The sequence below is a fragment of the Trachypithecus francoisi genome, unplaced genomic scaffold (assembly GCF_009764315.1).
Source record: "Trachypithecus francoisi isolate TF-2019V2 unplaced genomic scaffold, Tfra_2.0 Lachesis_group5, whole genome shotgun sequence".
NCBI lineage: Eukaryota > Metazoa > Chordata > Mammalia > Primates > Cercopithecidae > Trachypithecus > Trachypithecus francoisi.
Window position 1 is genome coordinate 143,930,847 of NW_022681470.1, and position 20,074 is coordinate 143,950,920.

General features: G+C 51.5%; 1 protein-coding gene across 8 annotated transcripts in view; it reads right to left on the bottom strand.

The window, feature by feature from the left end:
- The window catches only part of CATSPERD (cation channel sperm associated auxiliary subunit delta), a 61,574-nt gene that overhangs the window by 4,235 nt on the left and 37,265 nt on the right, over window positions 1–20,074 (bottom strand). For 6 of the 8 annotated variants that reach the window (XM_033195998.1, XM_033196000.1, XM_033195993.1 and 3 more), the window contains 7 exons: window positions 18,664–18,753; window positions 17,466–17,524; window positions 14,907–14,985; window positions 11,335–11,387; window positions 8,875–8,949; window positions 5,738–5,866; window positions 2,612–2,789 (listed from right to left, as the gene is read on the bottom strand). In XM_033195998.1, coding sequence (XP_033051889.1) covers window positions 2,612–2,789; window positions 5,738–5,866; window positions 8,875–8,949; window positions 11,335–11,387; window positions 14,907–14,985; window positions 17,466–17,524; window positions 18,664–18,753 — 663 coding nt within the window. The remainder of the gene's footprint in view (window positions 1–2,611; window positions 2,790–5,737; window positions 5,867–8,874; window positions 8,950–11,334; window positions 11,388–14,906; window positions 14,986–17,465; window positions 17,525–18,663; window positions 18,754–20,074) is intronic. The other 2 variants (XM_033195994.1, XM_033195995.1) reach the window with 2 other exon arrangements.

Genomic DNA, 20,074 nt, shown 5'->3' on the forward strand with positions numbered 1-20,074 from the left:
ATCTCGGCTTACTGCAAGCTCTGCCTCTCAGGTTCACACCATTCTCCTGCCTCAGCCTCCTGAGTAGCTGGGACTACAGGCGCCCGCCACCACGCTTGGCTAATTTTTTTGTATTTTTAGTAGAGACGGGATTTCACTGTGTTAGCCAGGATGGTCTCGATCTCCTGACCTCGTGATCCGCCCACCTCGGCCTCCCAAAGTGCTGGGATTACAGGCGTGAGCCACTGCGCCTGGCCAGAAAAACTTCATGTTCTACAAAAGCACCCACTCACCACAGCTGATAGAAAAAAACAAAAAATAGTGATGGGGCCACCTCTTAAATGCACTCATGCAATTTGCAATGAGACAGCCCATACGAAGAATGCGTAGAGAGATACCAGCAGAGCCAGCTGGGCGCGGTGGCTCACGCCTATAATCCCAGCACTTTGGGAGGCCAAGGAGGGCGGATCATGAGGTCAGGAGTTCGAGACCAGCCTGGCCAACATGGCAAAACTCCATCTCTACTAAAAATACAAAAACTAGCCAGGTGTGGTGGCAGGTGCTTACAAGTCCAGCTACTCAGGAGGCTGAGGCAGGAGAATTGCTTGGACCCGGGAGGTGGAGGTTGCAGTGAGCTGAGATTGCGCCACTGCACTACAGTCTGGGGGACACAGTGAGGCTCCTTCTCAAAAAAAAAAAAAGGCAAATGCAAAAAGAAGAGCTATGACACCATCTGCTGGTGGCTTTGCTGCATGCGCTGCATTCCTGATACAAAACATGTGTCCCAGGAAGATGCAGGTCGACTGATGCAGTCTCTTCCTTGTGGGGACAGGACATCACGCTCTCATTTGTCAGTCATGCATGAACCAACTCGCATTATAGAAATACACACTGAGGGAGGCCGGGTGCAGTGGCTCACGCCCGTAATCCCAGCACTTTGGGAGGTTGAGGCGGGCGGATCACAAGGTCAGGAGATTGAGGCCATCCTGGCTAACACGGTGAAACCCCATCTCTACTGAAAATACAAAAAAATTAGCCAAGCATGGTGGCGGGCGCCTGTAGTCCCAGCTACTCAGGAGGCTGAGGCAGGAGAATGGCGTGAACCCAGGAGGTGGAGCTTGCAGTGAGCTGAGATCGCGCCACTGCACTCCAGCCTGGACAACAGCGCGAGATTCCGTCTCAAAAAAAAAAAAAAAACAGACACACTGAGGCCGAGTGTGGTGGCTCAGGCCTATCATCCAGCGCACTGGGGAGCCGAGGTGGGAGGATCGCTTGAGCCCAGGAGTTCAAAGCCAGCCTGTGTAACATACTGAAACCCTGTCTCTACAAAAAAAAAAAAAAAAAAGATACAAAAATTAGCCGGGCATGGTGGGGCACACCTGTAGTCCCAGCGAATTGGGAGGCTGAGGTGGGAGGATCACTTGAGTCTTGAGTCTTCAGTGAGCGGAGATGGTGCCGCTGCACTCCAGCCTGGGTGACAGAGCAACACCCTGCCTAAAAGAAATAAAAAAAAGGCCGGGCGCGGTGGCTCACGCCTGTAATCCCAGCACTTTGGGAGGCCGAGACGGGCGGATCACGAGGTCAGGAGATCGAGACCCTCCTGGCTAATACAGTGAAACCCCGTCTCTACTAAAAATACAAAAACTAGCCGGGCGAGGTGGCGGGCGCCTGTAGTCCCAGCTACTCGGGAGGCTGAGGCAGGAGAATGGCGTAAACCCGGGAGGCGGAGCTTGCAGTGAGCTGAGATCCGGCCACTGCACTCCAGCCTGGGCGACAGAGCGAGACTCCGCCTCAAAAAAAAAAAAAAAAAAAAAGACCATCCTGGCTAACACTGTGAAACCCCATCTCTACTAAAAATACAAAAACTAGCCGGGCGAGGTGGCGGGCGCCTGTAGTCCCAGCTACTCGGGAGGCTGAGGCAGGAGAATGGCGTGAACCGGGAGGCGGAGCTTGCAGTGAGCTGAGATCCGGCCACTGCATTCCAGCCTGGGTGACAGAGCGAGAATCCGTCTCAAAAAAAAAAAAAAAAAAAAAAACGAAAAAAAAAAGAAAAAGAAAACAGATATACACTGAGTAGGACAGCCTGGGAATTCCATCCATCCCGCAGTAGCAACCATTGGGATGGTCCCAGCCATTTCTCATCATCAGCAAAGTCCCTGAACACCTTGGTGCCTGCATTTCCCGTCCTTTGGGCAGTTCCTTAAATCCTCAAAGGCCTTGTACACCCCTAAAAGGAACTGGAGTTCCCGCTAGATCCCCTAAAGGACTTTCGAGTCTTTTGCAGTCATGATCTCTGCTCACTGCAATCTCTGCCTCCCGGGCTCAAGCGATTCTCCTGCCTCAGCCTCCTGAGTAGCTGAGAGTACAGGTGTGCGCCACCATGCCCGGCTGACTTTTGCATTTTTAGTGGAGACGGGGTTTGGCCATGTTGGCCAGGCTGGTCTCAAACTCCTGACCTCGTGATCCACCCACCTCGGCCTCCCAAAGTGCTGGAACTACAAGCGTAAGTCACCGAGCCCGGCTAAGTCTTTCATTCCGTACTCAGTTCCATGGCTGCATGGTGTCCTCACACACTCTCCCACACCCTGGTGGGCTGCTGATTCTTCTGGAAACAATCCTAGGGTCCTGTTACCTCTCTGTTCCAGACGAAGGGCCCCCCAGTTTCCTTTATCATGGTGGTCCAGTTCTGCGGCTGGGAGGTGCACATTGCCGACTTGGCCGTCAGGGAATAGGAGTACGAGAACTGCCCGTTCACCTCCAGTAACACATACTCGGCATCGACGACCTCCTGGAAACGGTCTTTTCGCCACCTAGGACACAGGCACGGGGCAGGGCTGCGCGGGGAGCAGGGACAACCCACAAAGACCCGGGCCACAGCCACCTGGACGGCTGCAAAACCACTTGGGGGGTGGGAGGTGACAGAGAGCAAAGCCAAGGATGCCTGCCGCTCCCAGGTGAGGATGTTGTGTGTGGGCTGCAGGGAGGCCAGGAGACAGAGCTGGGTGGATGGGGAGATGGGGAGCAGCCAGCACTGAGCATTGATAACAGGGAGGAAAGAAAAGGCTGCTCGGGGGCCCGGCGTGGCGGCTCACGCCTGTAATCCCAGCACTTTGGGAGGCCAAGGCAGGCGGATCCCCTGAGCTCAAGAGTTCAAGACCAGCCTGGGCAACATGGCAAAACCCCGTCTCTACTGAAAACACAAAAATTAGCCTGGCACAGTGGTGCACGCCTGTAATCCCAGATACCCGGGAGGCTGAGGCAGGAGAATCACTTGAGCCAAAGAGGTGGAGGTTGCAGTGAGCCGAGATCGCGCCACTGCACTCCAGCCTGGGCGACAGAGCAAGACTCTGTCTCAAAAAATACATACATACATACAATCTTCAATCCAGTTCTTGGGCACGCTGACCACATGTCGAGTACTCGGTAGCCACATATAGTTCATGGCTGCCGGATTGGAAGGAACAAATTGTGGAGCATTTCCATGGCAAAATGTTCTACTGGGCAGTACTGGTGTGAGGTTACAGCAGGGTCAAGTTGGCTGTAGTTATGACCCCCAGGTAGGGGCAGAGCCACCCATCTGACCAGGTAAATGCAGACATTATACCCAGCAGGAATGGGCAGGGAGAATAAGATGAAGGAAGACAAGGCCAGGCGTGGTGGCTCATGCCTGTAACCCCAGCACTCTGGGAGGCCAAAGTGGGTAGATCACCCAAGGTCAGGAGTTTGAGACCAGCCTGACCAACACGGTGAAACCCCATCTCTACCGAAAATACAAAAATTAGCCGGATGTGGTGGCAGGCACCTGTTATCCCAGCTCCGGGGGCTGAGGCATGAGAATCACTTGAACCTGGGAGATGGGGGCTGCAGTGAGTCAAAATCACGTCACTACACTACAGCCTGGGCGACAGAGTGAGACTCTCTCTCAAAAAAAAAAAAAAAGTCCAGGCGCGGTGGCTCACACCTGTAATCCCAGCACTTTGGGAGGCCGAGGTGGGTGGATCACGAGGTCAGGAGATTGAGACCATCCTGGCTAACACAGTGAAACCCCGTCTCTACTAAAAACAAAAAAACTTAGCGGGGCATGTTGTCGGGCGCCTGTAGTCCCAGCTACTCGGGAGGCTGAGGCAGGAGAATGGCGTGAACCCGGGAGGCGGAGCTTGTAGTGAGCCGAGATTGTGCCACTACACTCCAGCCTGGGCCACAGAGCAAGACTCCGTCTCAAAAAAAAAAAGACAGCAGGACTCACGGATGGGGCAATGGGAATGTTATGGACTGAGCTGTGCTCCTCCCAAATTCCTATATGGGAGCCACAACCCCCACCCACGCGATTGTATTTGGAGATAGGGGCCTTTTGAACAGGAATGAAGGTTATGTGAGGTGATAAGGTAGAGGATGATCTGATAGCACTGGGTCCTCAGAAGAAGAGGAACAGGTTGGGCGTGGTGGCTCTTACCTGTAATCTCAGCACTTTGGGAGGCCAAGGCAGGAGGATCGCTAGAGCCCAGGAGTTTTAGACCAGCCTGGGCAACATGGGGAGACCACCCCCTCTCTACAAAACATTAAAAAATTAGCTGGGCATGGCGGTGTGTGCCTGCAGTCCCAGCTACTTGGGAGGCTGAGGCAGGAGGACCCCTTGAGCCTGGGAGGTTGAGGCTGCAGTGAACTGTGTTCATGCCACTGCACTCCAGCCTGGGCAACAGAGCAGGACCTCAACACAAAAAAAAAAAAAAGGAAAGAGAGAGAGAGAAAAAAAAAGAGAGAGGAGAGAGAGAGAAAAGGAAGAAGGGAGGAAAGAGGGAAGGAAGGAAGGGAGGGAGGAAAGAGGGAAGGAAGAAAAGAAAAGGAAAGGAAAGGAGAAAAAGAAAAGCTATATGAGGTCATAGGGTGTAGGGTGGACTCTGATCTGATAAGACTGGTGTCCTTATAAGAACAGGAAGATGGCCGGGCGTGGTGGCTCACGCCTGTAATCCCAGCACTTTGGGAAGCCAAGGCAGGTGGATCACGAGGTCAGGGGTTTGAGACCAGCCTGACCAACATGGTGAAACCCTGTCTCTACTAAAAACACAAAAATTAGCCAGTCGTGGTGGCATGCGCCTGTAATCCCAGCTACTTGGGAGGCTGAGGCAGGATAATCGCTTGAACCTGGGAGGCGGAGGTTGCAGTAAGCCGAGATCATGCCATTGCACTCCAGCCTGGGTGACAGAGTAGAAAAGAAAAAAAAAAAGAACAGGAAGACAGCAGGAGTGCATAGGCATAAAGAAAAGACCATCGGCCGGGCGCAGTGCCTCACGCCTGTAATCCCAACACTTTGGGAGGCCAAGGCGGGTGGATTATCTGAGGTCAGGAGTTCAAGACCAGCCTGGTCAACATGGTGAAACTCCATCTCTGCTAATTAGCTGGGTGTGGTGGTGGGCACCTGTGGTCCCAGCTACCCAGGAGGCTGAGGTGGGAGGATTGCTTGAGCCCAGGGGACAGAGGCTGCAGTGAGCTGTGATCATGCCACTGCACTCCAGCCTAGGCAATAGAGCAAGACCCTGTCTCAAAAAAAGAAAAGGTGTTCCAGGGAGAGGGCCCTGGGGGCCAGTGGGGTTGGGGCAGGAGCACAGTGGGAAACAGTGATCATCATCAATCATTTTGAGGGATAGAGGGGAGCCTGGAGGGCCAGGCTGGTACCCGAGGGCCAGGCTGGTACCCCAGGGCCAGGGAGCATGAGGCCCTGCCACCGTCACCACCCTGCAGCACCCCCCTGGGGTCTTACAGCTCCACCACGGGCTTCCATGGGGTATCATAGTAGACGAGGAGAGGACAGCCCAGCTGCTGGTAGGAGTAAAACACGCGCAGGTCCTGGGAGGACTGCTGCCCCTGGAAGCCGGGGTCGTAGAACTTCCTTCAAGACACCAAGAAGCAGAGCTGGGGAACCTGTGAGTTCCTGCCCAGTCTGCCAACCCTTCACAGCCGCAGTTTCTTTTATGCAAATGGGGATCGTCCATGAGAGTGGGTGGAGGTGGCATCTGAGGTGGGCGATTGAGAGCCATGGACCAGATGATGCTGAAACTTCCCGTTCTAGTTAATTTTTTGGCTGGAGCACAGTAATGCAATCATGACTCACTGCAGCCTCCACCTCCTGGGCCCAAGCAGTCCTCCCACCTCAGCCTCCTGAATGGCTGGGATTACAGGCACACGCCACCACACATGGTTAATATTTTAAATGTTTGTATAGATGAGGTCTTGCTGTGTTGCCCAGGCCGGTCTCAAACTCCTGGCCTCAAGTGATTCTCTCACCTCAGCCTCCCAAAGTGCTGGGATTACAGGTGTAAGCCACCAAGCCCAGCAAAATTTCTGCTTCTTAAATTAGATCAGTGCAAAAGTAATCGAGGTTTTTTCTTTTTTTTTTTTTTTTTGAGATGGAGTTTCATTCTTGTTGCTCAGGCTGGAGCACAGTGGCATGATCTCAGCTCACTGCAACCTCTGCCTCCCGGGTTTAAGCGATTCTCCTGTCTCAGCCTCCTGAGAAGCTGGGATTACAGGTGCCTGCCACCATGCCCAGCTAATTTTTTGTATTTTTAGTAGAGACGGAGTTTCATCATGTTGGCCAGCCTGGTCTTGAACTCCTGACTTCAGGTGATCCACATGCCTCAGTCTCCCAAAGTGCAGGGATTACAGGTGTGAGCCACTGCACCTGGCCAGTGTTTGCCATTACTTTCAATGGCAAAAACCGTAATTACTTTTTTTGTGTGTGTGTGAGACGGAGTCTCACTCTGTTGCCCAGGCTGGAGGACAGTGGCGTGATCTCGGCTCACTGAAACCTCCGCCTCCCAGGTTGAAGCAATTCTCCCACCTCAGCCTCCCGAGTAGCTGCGACTACAGGCATGTGCCACTACACCTGCCTAATTTTTGTATTTTTAGTAGAGACAGGGTTTCACCACGTTGGCCAGAATGCTCTCGAACTCCTGACCTCAAGCGATCTGCCCGTCTCAGCCACCCAAAGTGCTAGGATTACAGGCATGAGCCACCGCACCCAGCCAAAACCGTAATTACTTTTGCACCAACTAACAAATCACCCAGTTTAAAGTATTTTGCAATACAGCCCACATAGACTAAGATGACACTCCCCTCTGTGTCCTCCCCAGGTTCCAAAGTCACTGCCCCTTAGCAGCCCAGAAGCACCAGTTTAGGCCTCAGCTCTAAATGGATAACTGACTTTTGACTTGCATTTGAGGGGTCAGGTCTTACAAATCACACAGAAGTGCGCACTCGTGTGGTAAGGAGCTCCCCCATGCTGCGTGCAATGAGGGGCCTTGATATGATCGAATATTTGTCACTTCCAAAAGCTCCTGCTCAAACTGGATCCCCAATGTTGGGGGGGGCCTAGTCAGAGGTGTTTAGACCACAAGGGTAGGGCTATGAATGGCTTAGAGCCATCTTCATGGTACTGAGTGGATTTTCAACTTCAGCTTCCATGATAACTGGTTGTTTAAGAACGTAGCACCTTCTCACACCATCCCCCCACCCTCATTTTTTTTTTTTTTTTTTGTCTCTAGGTTGCCCAGGCTGGTCTCAAACTCCTGGCCTCAATCAATTCTCCTGCCTCAGCCTTCCAAAATGCTGGGATTACAGGTGTAAGCCACTGCACCTAGCCTCCCCCCACCGCCCCCTCCTTTTTTTTTTTTTTTTTTATGAGACAGAATCTCCCTCTGTTGCTCAGGCTGGAGTGCAGTGGTGCGATCTCTGCTCACTGCAACCTCCGCCTCCCGGTTTCAAGCAGCTCTCCTGCCTCAGCCTCCCAAGTAGCTGGCATTACAAGCGCCCACCACCATGCCTGGCTAATTTTTGTATTTTTAGTAGAGATGAGGTTTTGCCATGTTGGCCAGGCTGGTCTCGAGCTCAAGTGATCCGCCCGTCTCGGCCTCCCAAAGTGCTGGAATTACAGGCGTGAGCCACCGCACCTGGCCATAACTCTTTTCTTTATAAATCACCCAGCCTGGGGTAGTCTTTCAAAGCAGCACAAATTGACTAAGGCCCAGACTCTAGTATCGGCGTGGCAGCACGAACTTACTGAGCGGGACAGCACGTGGGACCAGCCAGCTGAGGCAAGAGGATCGGTTGAGCCCAGGAGGTCAAGGCTGCAGTGAGCTATAATCACACCACTGCACTCCAGCCTGGGCCACAGGGCCAGACCCTATCTCTTAAAATAAATAAATAAATAAGGCCAGGCGCGGTGGCTCAAGCCTGTAATCCCAGCACTTTGGGAGGCCGAGACGGGCGGATCACGAGGTCAGGAGATCGAGACCATCCTGGCTAACACGGTGAAACCCTGTCTCTACTAAAAATACAAAAACTAGCCGGGCGAGGTGGCGGGCGCCTGTAGTCCCAGCTACTCGGGAGGCTGAGGCAGGAGAATGGCGTAAACCTGGGAGGCGGAGCTTGCAGTGAGCTGAGATCCGGCCACTGCACTCCAGTCCGGGCGACAGAGCAAAACTCTGCCTCAAAAAAAAAAATAAAAATATAAATAAATAAATAAATAAATAAATAAAATTCCTAATTTGCTCTTTTTTTTTTTTTTTTTGAGACAGAGTCTCGCTCTATTGCCCAGGCTGGAGGGCAGTGGCCGGATCTCAGCTCACTGCAAGCTCCGCCTCCCGAGTTTACGCCATTCTCCTGCCTCAGCCTCCCGAGTAGCTGGGACTACAGGCGCCCGCCACCTCGAGACGGGGTTTCACCGTGTTAGCCAGGATGGTCTCGATCTCCTGACCTCGTGATCCGCCCATCTCGGCCTCCCAAAGTGCTGGGATTACAGGCTTGAGCCACCGCGCCCGGCCCCTAATTTGCTCTTGGCTTGTGCAGGCCTGATTGTTGCCTTGGGTTTTCAGGCATTGCCGGGGGACACTGGCTTACTTCTCGATGATGAAGCTGTAATTGTCTTGCAGGGCTGAGGCGTCCAGGATGCCCTTGGAACAGGCAGAAACTGTGCTGCAAGCAAAAGAGGACATTGAACAATTGTGTGACCTCACAAGGAACCAAATCATTATGGATGGGTCAGAAAGGGAGAGGCTGGATGGGTGTGGTGGCTCAGGCCCAGCACTTTGGGAGGCTGAGGCAGGCAGATCACCTGAGGTCAGGAGTTTGAGACCAGCCTGGCCAATATGGAGAAACCCTGTCTCTATTAAAAAAATGCAAAAAGTTAGCCAGGCGTGGCATCACGTGCCTCTAATCGCAGCTTCTTGGGAGGCTGAGGCAGGAGAATCGCTTGAACCTGGGAGGTGGAGGTTGCAGTGAGCTGAGATCGCGCCACTGAACTCCAGCCTGGGTGACAGAACAAGACTCTGTCTCAAAAATAAATTGATAAAAATAAAAACAAAATAATAAAATAAATTTAAAAGGGAGGGCACACCTTTCTGTCCAATGCATGAGCAGTTACCAAATGAGCAGATATGGAAAACAAACAAACAAACAAAAAACGAGAGACCCCCAACTCTGGGAGGGGCATGGCAGGAAATGGCTCTGCACTTTGCCACTAGAGGTGTAGCTGGTCTGGCTTTTTTAAAAATTTATTTTAAAAATTGTGCTAGGCCAGGCGCGGTGGCTCAAGCCTGTAATCCCAGCACTTTGGGAGGCCGAGACGGGCGGATCACGAGGTCAGGAGATCGAGACCATCCTGGCTAACACGGTGAAACCCCGTCTCTACTAAAAAATACAAAAAAAACTAGCCAGGCGAGGTGGCGGGCGCCTGTAGTCCAGCTACTCGGGAGGCTGAGGCAGGAGAATGGCGTAAACCCGGGGACGGAGCTTGTAGTGAGCTGAGATCCGGCCACTGCACTCCAGCCTGGGCCACAGAGCGAGACTCCGTCTCAAAAAAAAAAAAAAAAAAAAAAAAAATTGTGTTAGGCTGGGCTCGGTGGCTCAAGCCTATAATCCCAGCACTTTGGGAGGCCAAGACGGGTGGATCACGAGGTCAGGACATCGAGACCATCCTGGCTAAAACGGTGAAACCCTGTCTCTACTAAAAAATACAAAAAACTAGCCGGGCGAGGTGGCAGGTGCCTGTAGTCCCAGCTACTCGGGAGGCTGAGGCAGGACAATTGCGTAAACCCAGGAGGCGGAGCTTGCAGTGAGCTGAGATCTGGCCACTGCACTCCAGCCTGGGTGACACAGCAAGACTCCGTCTCAAAAAAAAAAAAATTGTGTTAGGCCAGGTGCGGTGGCTCATGCCTGTAATCCCAGCACTTTGGGAGGCTGAGGTGGGCAAATCTCTTGAGGTCAGGAGTTCGAGACCAGCCTGGCCAACATGGTGAAACCCTGTTTCTACTAAAAATACAAAAATTAGCCAGGTGTGATAGCGGGTGCCTGTAATCCCAGCTACTAGGGAGTCTGAGGCAGGAGAATCGCTTGAACCTGGGAGGCAGAGGTTGCAGTGAGCCAAGATCGTGCCACTGTACTCCAGCCTGGGCGACAGGGCGAGACTCCGTCTCAAAAAAAACAAAAAAAAGTGGATATCACCAACAGGTGAAAGAGGGAAGTCCAATGTGCTGATAACAAAGTTAACCTATTAGGGTGAATCATTTAACTTTTTATTATGGAAATAGTAAATACATACAAAACTAAACAGAATAATCGAAAGTCATCCACCTCAGCAATTGTTACCATGGGGCTAATGGTGCCCCAACAACTCCCCTCCTCCCCTCTCCCCACTCCACTCCAATAGCAACATACTTACTTCTTTTGTTTGTTTGTTTGTTTGTTTTTCGAGACAAGAGTCTTTTTTTTTTTTTTTTTGAGGCGGAGTCTCGCTCTGCCGCCCAGGCTGGAGTGCAGTGGCCGGATCTCAGCTCACTGCAAGCTCCGCCTCCCGGGTTCACGCCATTCTCCTGCCTCAGCCTCCCAAGTAGCTGGGACTACAGGCGCCCACCACCTCGCCCGGCTAGTTTTTTGTATTTTTTAGTAGAGACGGGGTTTCACTGTGTTCTCCAGGATGGTCTCGATCTCCTGACCTTGTGATCCGCCCGTCTCGGCCTCCCAAAGTGCTGGGATTACAGGCTTGAGCCACCGCGCCCGGCCGAGACAAGAGTCTTACTGTGTTACCCAGGCTGGAGTGCAGAGTGCAGTGGCTCAATCTCAGCTCACTGCAGCCTCAACCTCCCAGGTTCAAGTGATCCTCCAGCCTCAGCCTCCCAAGTAGCTGAGACTGCAGGCCTGCCACCACGCATAATTTTTTTTTTTTTTTCAGTAGAGACGGGGTTTCGCCATGTTGGCCAGGCTGGTCTTGAACTCCTGACCTCAAGTGATCTGCCCACCTCAGCCTCCCAAAGTGCTGGGATCACAGCCATGAGACACAGCACCCAGCCTCAACATACTTACTTCTGGATGACGATCTTTTTATCCAGATCACAGCCAACTGAAATCAGTGTCGACTGCAGAGGAGAGACAGAAAGGTGGACCCAGGTCAGTGAGGGTCACCCAGACGCAGTGAATCCTATACAGGGACACACTCCCGTGGGAATGGTTTGGAAACCATGTGGCCTGGATTCCAATAGTGTGTCCCTGGGTGCTTGGGATGCACTGTAACTGCAGCTGGCCCCGCGGAGCTTAAGCTCTGAGAGCCTGGGGTAGGGCTAACTAAACTCCCGGTGTCACCTGATGAGCTGTTAGTGGCTTCACAGAGACCAGAATTAACCTTTTCTTTTTCTTTTTTTTTTTTTTTTTTTTCCGAGACGGAGTCTCGCTCTGTCGCCCAGGCTGGAGTACAGTGGTGTGATCTTGGCTCACTGCAAGCTCCGCCTCCTGGGTTCATGCCATTCTCTTGCCTCAGCCTGCCAAGTATCTGGGGCTACAGGTGCCCGCCACCACGCCCGGCTATTTTTAAAAATTTTTTTTAGTAGAGATGGAGTTTCACCATGTTAGCCAGGATGGTCTCAATCTCCTGACCTTGTGATCCCCCCGTCTCAGCCTCCCAATATGCTGGGATTACAGGCGTCAGCCACCACGCCCGGCCAACTTTTTCTTTCAATTAATTTTTTTTTTTTGAGATGGAGTTTTTGCTCTGTCACCCAGGCTGGAGTGCAGTGGCCCTATCTCGGCTCACTGCAACATCCTCCCCCTGGATTCATGCGATTCTCCTGCCTCAGCTTCCCAAGTAGCTGGGATTACAGGTGCCCGCCACCACACCCGGCTAATTTTTGTATTTTTAGTAGAGACAGGGTTTCATCGTGTTGGCCAGGCTGGTCTCCAACTCTTGACCTCAGGTGATCCACCCGCCTGGGCCTCCTAGAGTGCTAGGAATACAGATGTGAGCCACTGTGCCAGGCCCAGAACTAATTTATGAGCCCAGCACGATCCTTGGTACACAGCGAGCATGGGAAAAAAAAAAATGCATGCATGCATGTATGAATGAATGAATGAAGAAATCAATGGCCTGGAATGAATAAACAAAAAGGAGAAAGAAGACAGAAAGAGCGATTGGGGGTTACTCTACAGCCTTAGGGACATGCTTCTCAAACTGCAGTGCTGCATGGCACCCTCAGAGTTATACAATGGAGTCTAAAAGCCTCAGGACCAAAGGACTTCTGATATTTGAAAGCTGTTTTGTATTAAGACAAACACGGGCCAGGCGCAGTGGCTCAAGCCTGTAATCCCAGCACTTTGGGAGGCTGAGGCAGTAGGATTGCTTGAGGCCAGGAGTTAGAAACCAGTCTGGGCAACGTAGTGACACCTTGTCTCTATGAAAAATAAAACTTAGCTGGGCGTGGTGGCTCAAGCCTGTAATCCCAGCACTTTGGGAGGCCGAGATGGGCGGATCACGAGGTCAGGAGTTTGAGACCATCCTGGCTAACACGGTGAAACCCCGTCTCTACTAAAAAATACAAAAAGCTAGCCAGGCGAGGTGGCGGGTGCCTGTAGTCCCAGCTACTCGGGTGGCTGAGGCAGGAGAATGGCGTAAACCCGAGAGGCGGAGCTTGCAGTGAGCTGACATCCGGCCACTGCACTCCAGCCTGGGCGACAGAGCGAGACTCCGTCTCAAAAAAAAAAAAAAAAAAAAAAAAAAAGAAAAAGAAAACTTAGCTGAGCGTGGTAGTGCACGCCTGTAATCCCAGCTACTTGGGAGGCTGAGGCAGGAACATCGCTTGAGCCCAGAAGGTTGAGGCTGCAGTAAGCCTTGATTGTGTTACTGTGCTTCAGCCTGGGAGACAGAGTGAGACTCTGTATCTAAAAATAAAAAACAGCCAGGTGCTGTGGCTCACACCTGTAATCCCAGCACTTTGGGAGGCCAAGGTGAGCAAATTGCCTGAGGTCAGGAGTTCAAGACCAGCCTGGCCACCTGGTGAAACCCCAGCTCTATTAAAAATACAAAAAAGTAGCCAGGCGTGGTGGGGCTTGCCTGTAATCCCAGCTACTTGGGAGGCTGAAGCAGAATTGCTTGAACCCAGGAGGTAGAGGTTACAGTGAGCCAGGATCGTGCCACTGCACTCCAGCCTGGGCAACAAGAGCGAAACTCTGTCTCAAAAATAAATAAATAAACAAAGCAAACCAAAAAGCAAAACAAGCATGGATTTACCTTAGAATAGAATACAAGATTCATATCTTAAAAAAAAAAAAAAGGCCGGGCGCGGTGGCTCAAGCCTGTAATCCCAGCACTTTGGGAGGCCGAGGCGGGCGGATCACGAGGTCAGGAGATCGAGACCATCCTGGCTAACACGGTGAAACCCCATCTCTACTAAAAAGTACAAAAAACTAGCCGGGCGAGGTGGCGGGCGCCTGTAGTCCCAGCTACTCGGGAGGCTGAGGCAGGAGAATGGCGTGAACCCGGGACGCGGAGCTTGCAGTGAGCTGAGATCCGGCACTGCACTCCAGCTTGGGTGACAGAGCGAGACTCCGTCTCAAAAAAAAAAAAAAAAAAAAAAAAGACTGGCCAGGTGTAGGAGCTCAGGCCTATAATCCCAGCACTTTGGGAGGCTGAGGCAGGAGGATCACAAGACCAAGAGTTCAAGACCAGGTCGGGCACAGTGGCTCATTCCTGTCATCCCAGCAATTTGGGAGGTCAAGGCGGGCAGATTACTTAAGATCAGGAGTTCGAGACCAGCCTGGCTAACATGGTGAAACCCAGTTTCTTCTAAAAATACAAAAATTAGCTGGGTGTGGTGGCTCGGAGGCAGAGACAGGCACATCACCTGAGGTCAAGAGTTCAAGACCAGCCTGGCAATTGTAGTGAAACCCCATTTCTACTAAAAATACAACAAAAACCTCCCCGCTACTCGGCAGGGTGAGGTTAGGAGAATTGCTTGAATCTGGGAGATGGAGGTTATAGTGAGCCGAGATCATGCCACTGTACTCTAGTCTGGGTGACACAGCAAGACTCTATGTCAAAAAAAAAAAAAAAAAGGAGTTCAAGACCAGCCTGGCCAACATTGGTGAAACTCCATCTCTACTAAAAATAAAAAAATTGGCCAGGGGCAGTGGCTCACTACTGTAATCCCAGCACTTTGGGAGACTGAGGCGGGCAGATTACCTGAGATCAAAAGTTCGAGACCAGCCTGGCCAACAGGGTGACTGCCTGCATTCAACTGCCTCAATCACCCCCTTCCCCAGCCCCTGACACCCCCAATCCTACTTTCTATCTCTATGAATCTGATGACTCTAGGGACCTTTTAAAAGTGGAATCACACAGGATTTGTCCTTTCGTGCCTGGCTTCTCTCACTGTGTGGGATCTCCTTGAGGTTCATCTGTGTGGAAGCATGCAGCCATACATTTTCTTATGCCATGAATGTTTATTTTTATTTTTAATTTTTTTATTTTTTGAGGCAGAGTCTCACTCTGTTGCACCCAGGTTGGAGTGCAGTGGCACAATCTCTGCTCACTGCAACTTCAGGTCCAGCTTCCATGAGTCTTAACACTTACGACACCGAATATGGGACAGCAAAGATTTGGGACCTACCAGTGGCTTGATATCCACACATGAAATTTCCTTGTTTGCTATGTCCACAGTTAAGGTAGACATGGTGGCTCTCTTTAAGCTGCAAGGCAATGGAACCTGTGTTATTAAAGAATAGCACCCTTGTAAACAACACGGCTGCATTTTGTTCATCCTTTCACTCATTCAATCACCCATCCATCCATCCATCCATCTCATCCATCCTTCCATCCATTCATTCCACCCACCCATTCGCCCATCCATCCATCCATATATCAATCCATCTCATCCATCCATTCATTCCACCCACCCATTCGTCCATCCACCCATCCACATATCAATCCATCTCATCCATCCATTCATTCCACCCACCCATTCGTCCATCCATCCATCCACATATCAATCCATCTCATCCATCCATTCATTCCACCCACCCATTCGTCCATCCATCCATCCACATATCAATCCATCTCATCCATCCATTCATTCCACCCACCCATTCGTCCATCCATCCATCCACATATCAATCCATCTCATCCATCCATTCATTCCACCCACCCATTCGCCCATCCATCCATCCACATATCAATCCATCTCATCCATCCATTCATTCCACCCACCCATTCGTCCATCCATCCATCCACATATCAATCCATCTCATCCATCCATTCATTCCACCCACCCATTCGTCATCCATCCATCCATCCATCCACATATCAATCCATCTCATCCATCATTCATTCCACCCACCCATTCGTCCATCCATCCATCCACATATCAATCCATCTCATCCATCCATTCATTCCACCCACCCATTCGCCCATCCATCCATCCACATATCAATCCATCTCATCCATCCATTCATTCCACCCACCCATTCGTCCATCCATCAGCCCATCCACCCTTCCATCTCTCTACCCATCCACTCATCCATCTACCCATTTATCCATCCATTCCATCCACCCACCCATCCATCCATTCACTCATCCATCTATCCATTTATGCATCCATCCATCCACCCATCCATCTATCTCATCCATCCTTCCATCCACTCATTCCACCCACCCATCTATCCATCCATCCATTCACCCATCCATCTCTCTATCCAGCCACTCATCTATCTACCCATTTATTCATCCATCCGTTCCGTCCACCCACCCATCCATTCATCCATTCACTCATCCATCCATCCATCCACCCATCCAGCCAACCATCCATCCATCTCTCTATCCATCTATCCACTCATCTACCTACCCATTTATCCATCTGATATGGTTTGGTTCTATGTCCCTACCCAAATCTCATCTTGAATTATAATCCTCACATGTCAGGGGAGGGACCTGGTGGGAGGTGATTGGATCATGGAGGCAGTTTCCCCCTTGGTGTTCTTGTGATAGTCAGTGAATTCTCACAATATCTGATAGTTTAAAAGTGTATGGGGCTGGCCTCAGTGGCTCATGCCTGTAATCTCAGAAGTTTGGGAGGCCGAGGTGGGTGGATCACCTGAGGTAAGGAGTTCGAGACCAGCCTGGCCAACATGGCGAAACCCTGTCTCTACTACTAATACAAAAATTAGCCAGGCATGGTGGCGTGTGTCTGTAATCCCAGCTACTTGGGAGGCCGAGGGACAAGAATCGCTTGAACTCAGGAAGTGAAGGTTGCAGTGACCAGTGATCATACTGCTGCACTCCAGCCTAGGCAACAGAGTAAAACTGTGTCTCAAAAAAAAAAACAAAAAAAAAGGTATGGGCCGGGCGTGGTGGCTCATGCCTGTAATCCCAGCACTCTGGGAGGCCGAGGCGAGTGGATCATGAGGTCAGGAGATCAAGACCATCCTCACTAACATGGTGAAACCCCATCTCTACTAAAAATACAAAACAAAATTAGCCGGGCATGGTGGTGCCTGTGGTCCCAGCTACTTGGGAGGCTGAGGCAGGAGAATGACATGAACCCGGGAGGCGGAGCTTGCAGTGAGCCGAGATCGTGCCACTGTACTCCAGTTTGGGCGACAGGGCGAGACCCAGTCTCAAAAAAAAAAACCTGACCATCTCGGCTCACTGCAACCTCTGCCTCCTGGGTTCAAGCCATTCTCGTGCCTCAGCCTCCTGAGTAGCTAGGATTACAGGCGCCCACCACTACACTGGCTCTTTTTTTTTTTTTTGAGACAGAGTTGCACTCTTGTCGCCTAGGCTAGAGTGCAATGGCATGATCTTGGCTCACTACAACCTCCGCCTCCTGGGTTCAAGCAGTTATCCTGCCTCAGCCTCCCGAGTAGCTGAAATTACAGGTGCCTGCCACCACACCTAGCTATTTTTTTTTGTATTTTCTAGTAGAGATGGGGTTTCACCATGTTGGCTAGGCTGGTTTCGAACTCCTGACCTCAGGGGATCCACCCACCTCGGCCTCCCAAAGTGCTGGGATTCCAGGCATGAGCTACCGCGCCCAGCTCTTATAAAGTGTTTTAATCACCTTGTTTTATTGTTCTAAAGCTGGGGGTCTGATCTCAGCCCTGCTTCTGCTCGCTCCTGCTAAGGGAACCCCTGTAGGCAGCTCGGTCCCCACCTCTGCCGGGAGACAACATACCTGGAAGTGAAGTTGAAGTCGGTCCTGCCCCAGTGCTGCTGCTGTTTTAAGTAAATATCCTGTGGGGTCAAGAGAGAAAATCCCAAGTATATCTGTGGAACACCATGGGCATCCCTCAACTCAGGACATTGGGAGAGATGGAGTGTTGGAGGGGACGTGGGGAGACAAACCTAGAAGCCTCTTACTCCTGCTCTGTTCTTTTTTTTTTTTTTTGAGATGGAGTCTCTCTCTGTTGCCCAGGCTGGAGTGCAGTAGCACCATCTTGGCTCACTGCAAGCTCCGCCTCCCAGGTTCAAGCAATTCTCCTGCCTCATCCTCCCAAGTAACTGGGACTACAGGTCAGCGATGCCATGCCTGGCTAATTTTTGCCTTTTTTTTTTTTCCTGTTTCTTGAGACACAGTCTCGTTCTGTCGCCCAGGCTGGAGTGCAGTGGCGCGACCTTGGCTCACTGCAAGCTCTGCCTCCCAGGTTCACGCGATTCTCCTGCCTCAGCCTCTCGCATAGCTGGGACTACAGGCGCCCGCCACCATGCCCGGCTGTTTTTTTTTTTTTTTGTATTTTTAGTAGACACAGGGTTTTACCATGTTGGCCAGGCTGCTCTCAAACTCCTGACCTCCAGTGATCCACCCGCTTTGGCCTCCCAAAGTGCTGGGATTCCAGGCGTGAGCCACTGCGCCCAGCCAAGCCGTGCTCTGTTCTAATCCCAGCACCTGTGAAAGCCTTCTGGAAGTTCACAGAAACAACGGCCCCAATATGATGGCTCCCATTCCCGTGCTCCCTGAGTTCTGGGGACCCGTAGTGAGGAGCGCTTGTTCTCCTCACTCACCTAGATGTGATGTGAAGAATCTGGTCAGAGGAGTTTGCTGTCACCGACTTGCACCTGGTCAGGCCCCTGCCCTGTGGAAACTGCCCCGACACAAGCCTCATGCCTCAGTTTACCCAGCTAACTCAGATCTCCGGCCACCCACCTCGGGCTGGGTTAGGCTCCTCCCTGTCATGCCATCCAGGTCTCTCCCGTGTGACACTTTAATGAGGTCAAGCGGGTGGGTGACGGCTGCCTGATCATCTTCCCATCCCGGGGCGCGGCCAGGGGCTATGTACCCTGGAAACTCCTCAGCTTTTTATGCTGATAAGGGAAGGAGGAAGAGGCGGTCCCCTCAAGAGACAGGCGACGGGGTTTGTGGGGACGCAGCTCACCAGTTTGTACTTGGTGTTCCCGTCTGACGTGTAGCCGCTCTCGTAGAAGGTGGCCTGGAACCCCAGGGAGTGAGGGTTGCTCACCATCACCTGGGAGTGGGGGCAGAGAAGCTCAGGCTCTACGGAGTGAGCAGGCAGGACGGGGCGACCAACCCCCGCAGTGACCCCAGCACACCTTCAGATGAAAAACCAGGACCGGGCACAGTGGCTAATGCCTGTAATCCCAGCACTTTGGGAGACCAAGGTGGGAAGACTGCTTGAGCCCGGGCGTTCAAGACCAGCCTGGGCAACACCGCGAGATCCCGTCTCTACCAAGAAAAAAAAAAAAAAGGAAAAAAAAAAGTTGGTCAGGCGCGGTGGCTCACGCCTGTACTTCCAGCACTTTGGGAGGCCGAGGCAGGTGGATCACTTGAGGTCGGGAGTTTGAGACCAGCCTGACCAACATGGAGAAACCCCATCTCTACTAAAAATACAAAATTAGCCGGGCATGGTGGCGCATGCCTGTAATCCCAGCTACTCGGGAGCCTGAGGCAAGAGAATCGCTTGAACCCGGGAGGCGGAGGTTGCGGTGAGCTGAGATCACGCCATTGTACTCCAGCCTGGGTAACAAGAGCGAAACTCTGTCTCAAAAAACAAAGAAGAAGAAGAAGCTGAAAATGCATTTATTTATTTATCTATTTACTATTTTATTTATTTATTTATTTATTTATTTATTTTTGAGATGGTGTCTCACTCTGTCACCCAGGCTGGAGTGCACTCGTGTAAACTCGGCTCACTGAAACCTCTGCCTCGCAGGTTCCAGTGATTCTTCTACCTCAAGCTCCCAAGTAGTTGGGATTACAGGCATGCGCCAACACACCCAGCTAATTTTTGTATTTTTAATAGAGACAGGGTTTCACCATGTTGGCCAGGCTGGTCTCAAACTCCTGACCTCAGATGATATACCTGTGTCGGCCTCCTAAAGTGCTGGGATTACAGGCATGAGCCACCGCACCCGGCCTATTTATTTATTTTTATTTTTTCGGAGGCAGAGTCTCACTCTGTCACCCAGGCTGCAATGCAGTGGTCCGATCTCGGCTCACGGCAACCTCTGCCTCCTGGGTTCAAGTGATTCTCATGCATTAGCCTCCCAAGTAGCTGGGATTACAAGCACGCTACCACACCCAGCTAATTTTTGTATTTTTAGTAGAGACGAGATTTTACCATGTTGCACAGGCTGGTCTCAAACTCCCGAGCTTAGGCAATCTGCCCACCTCGGCCTCCCAAAGTGTTGGGATTACAGGTGTGAGCCACCGTGCCCAGCCTGAAAATGCATTTAATAGACCTAACCTACCAAGCATTGGAAGTTAACCCAGACTACTTTAAGTTGAGAACAAACCAAGCAATACTAAAAGGAGAACAAAACCTGCTC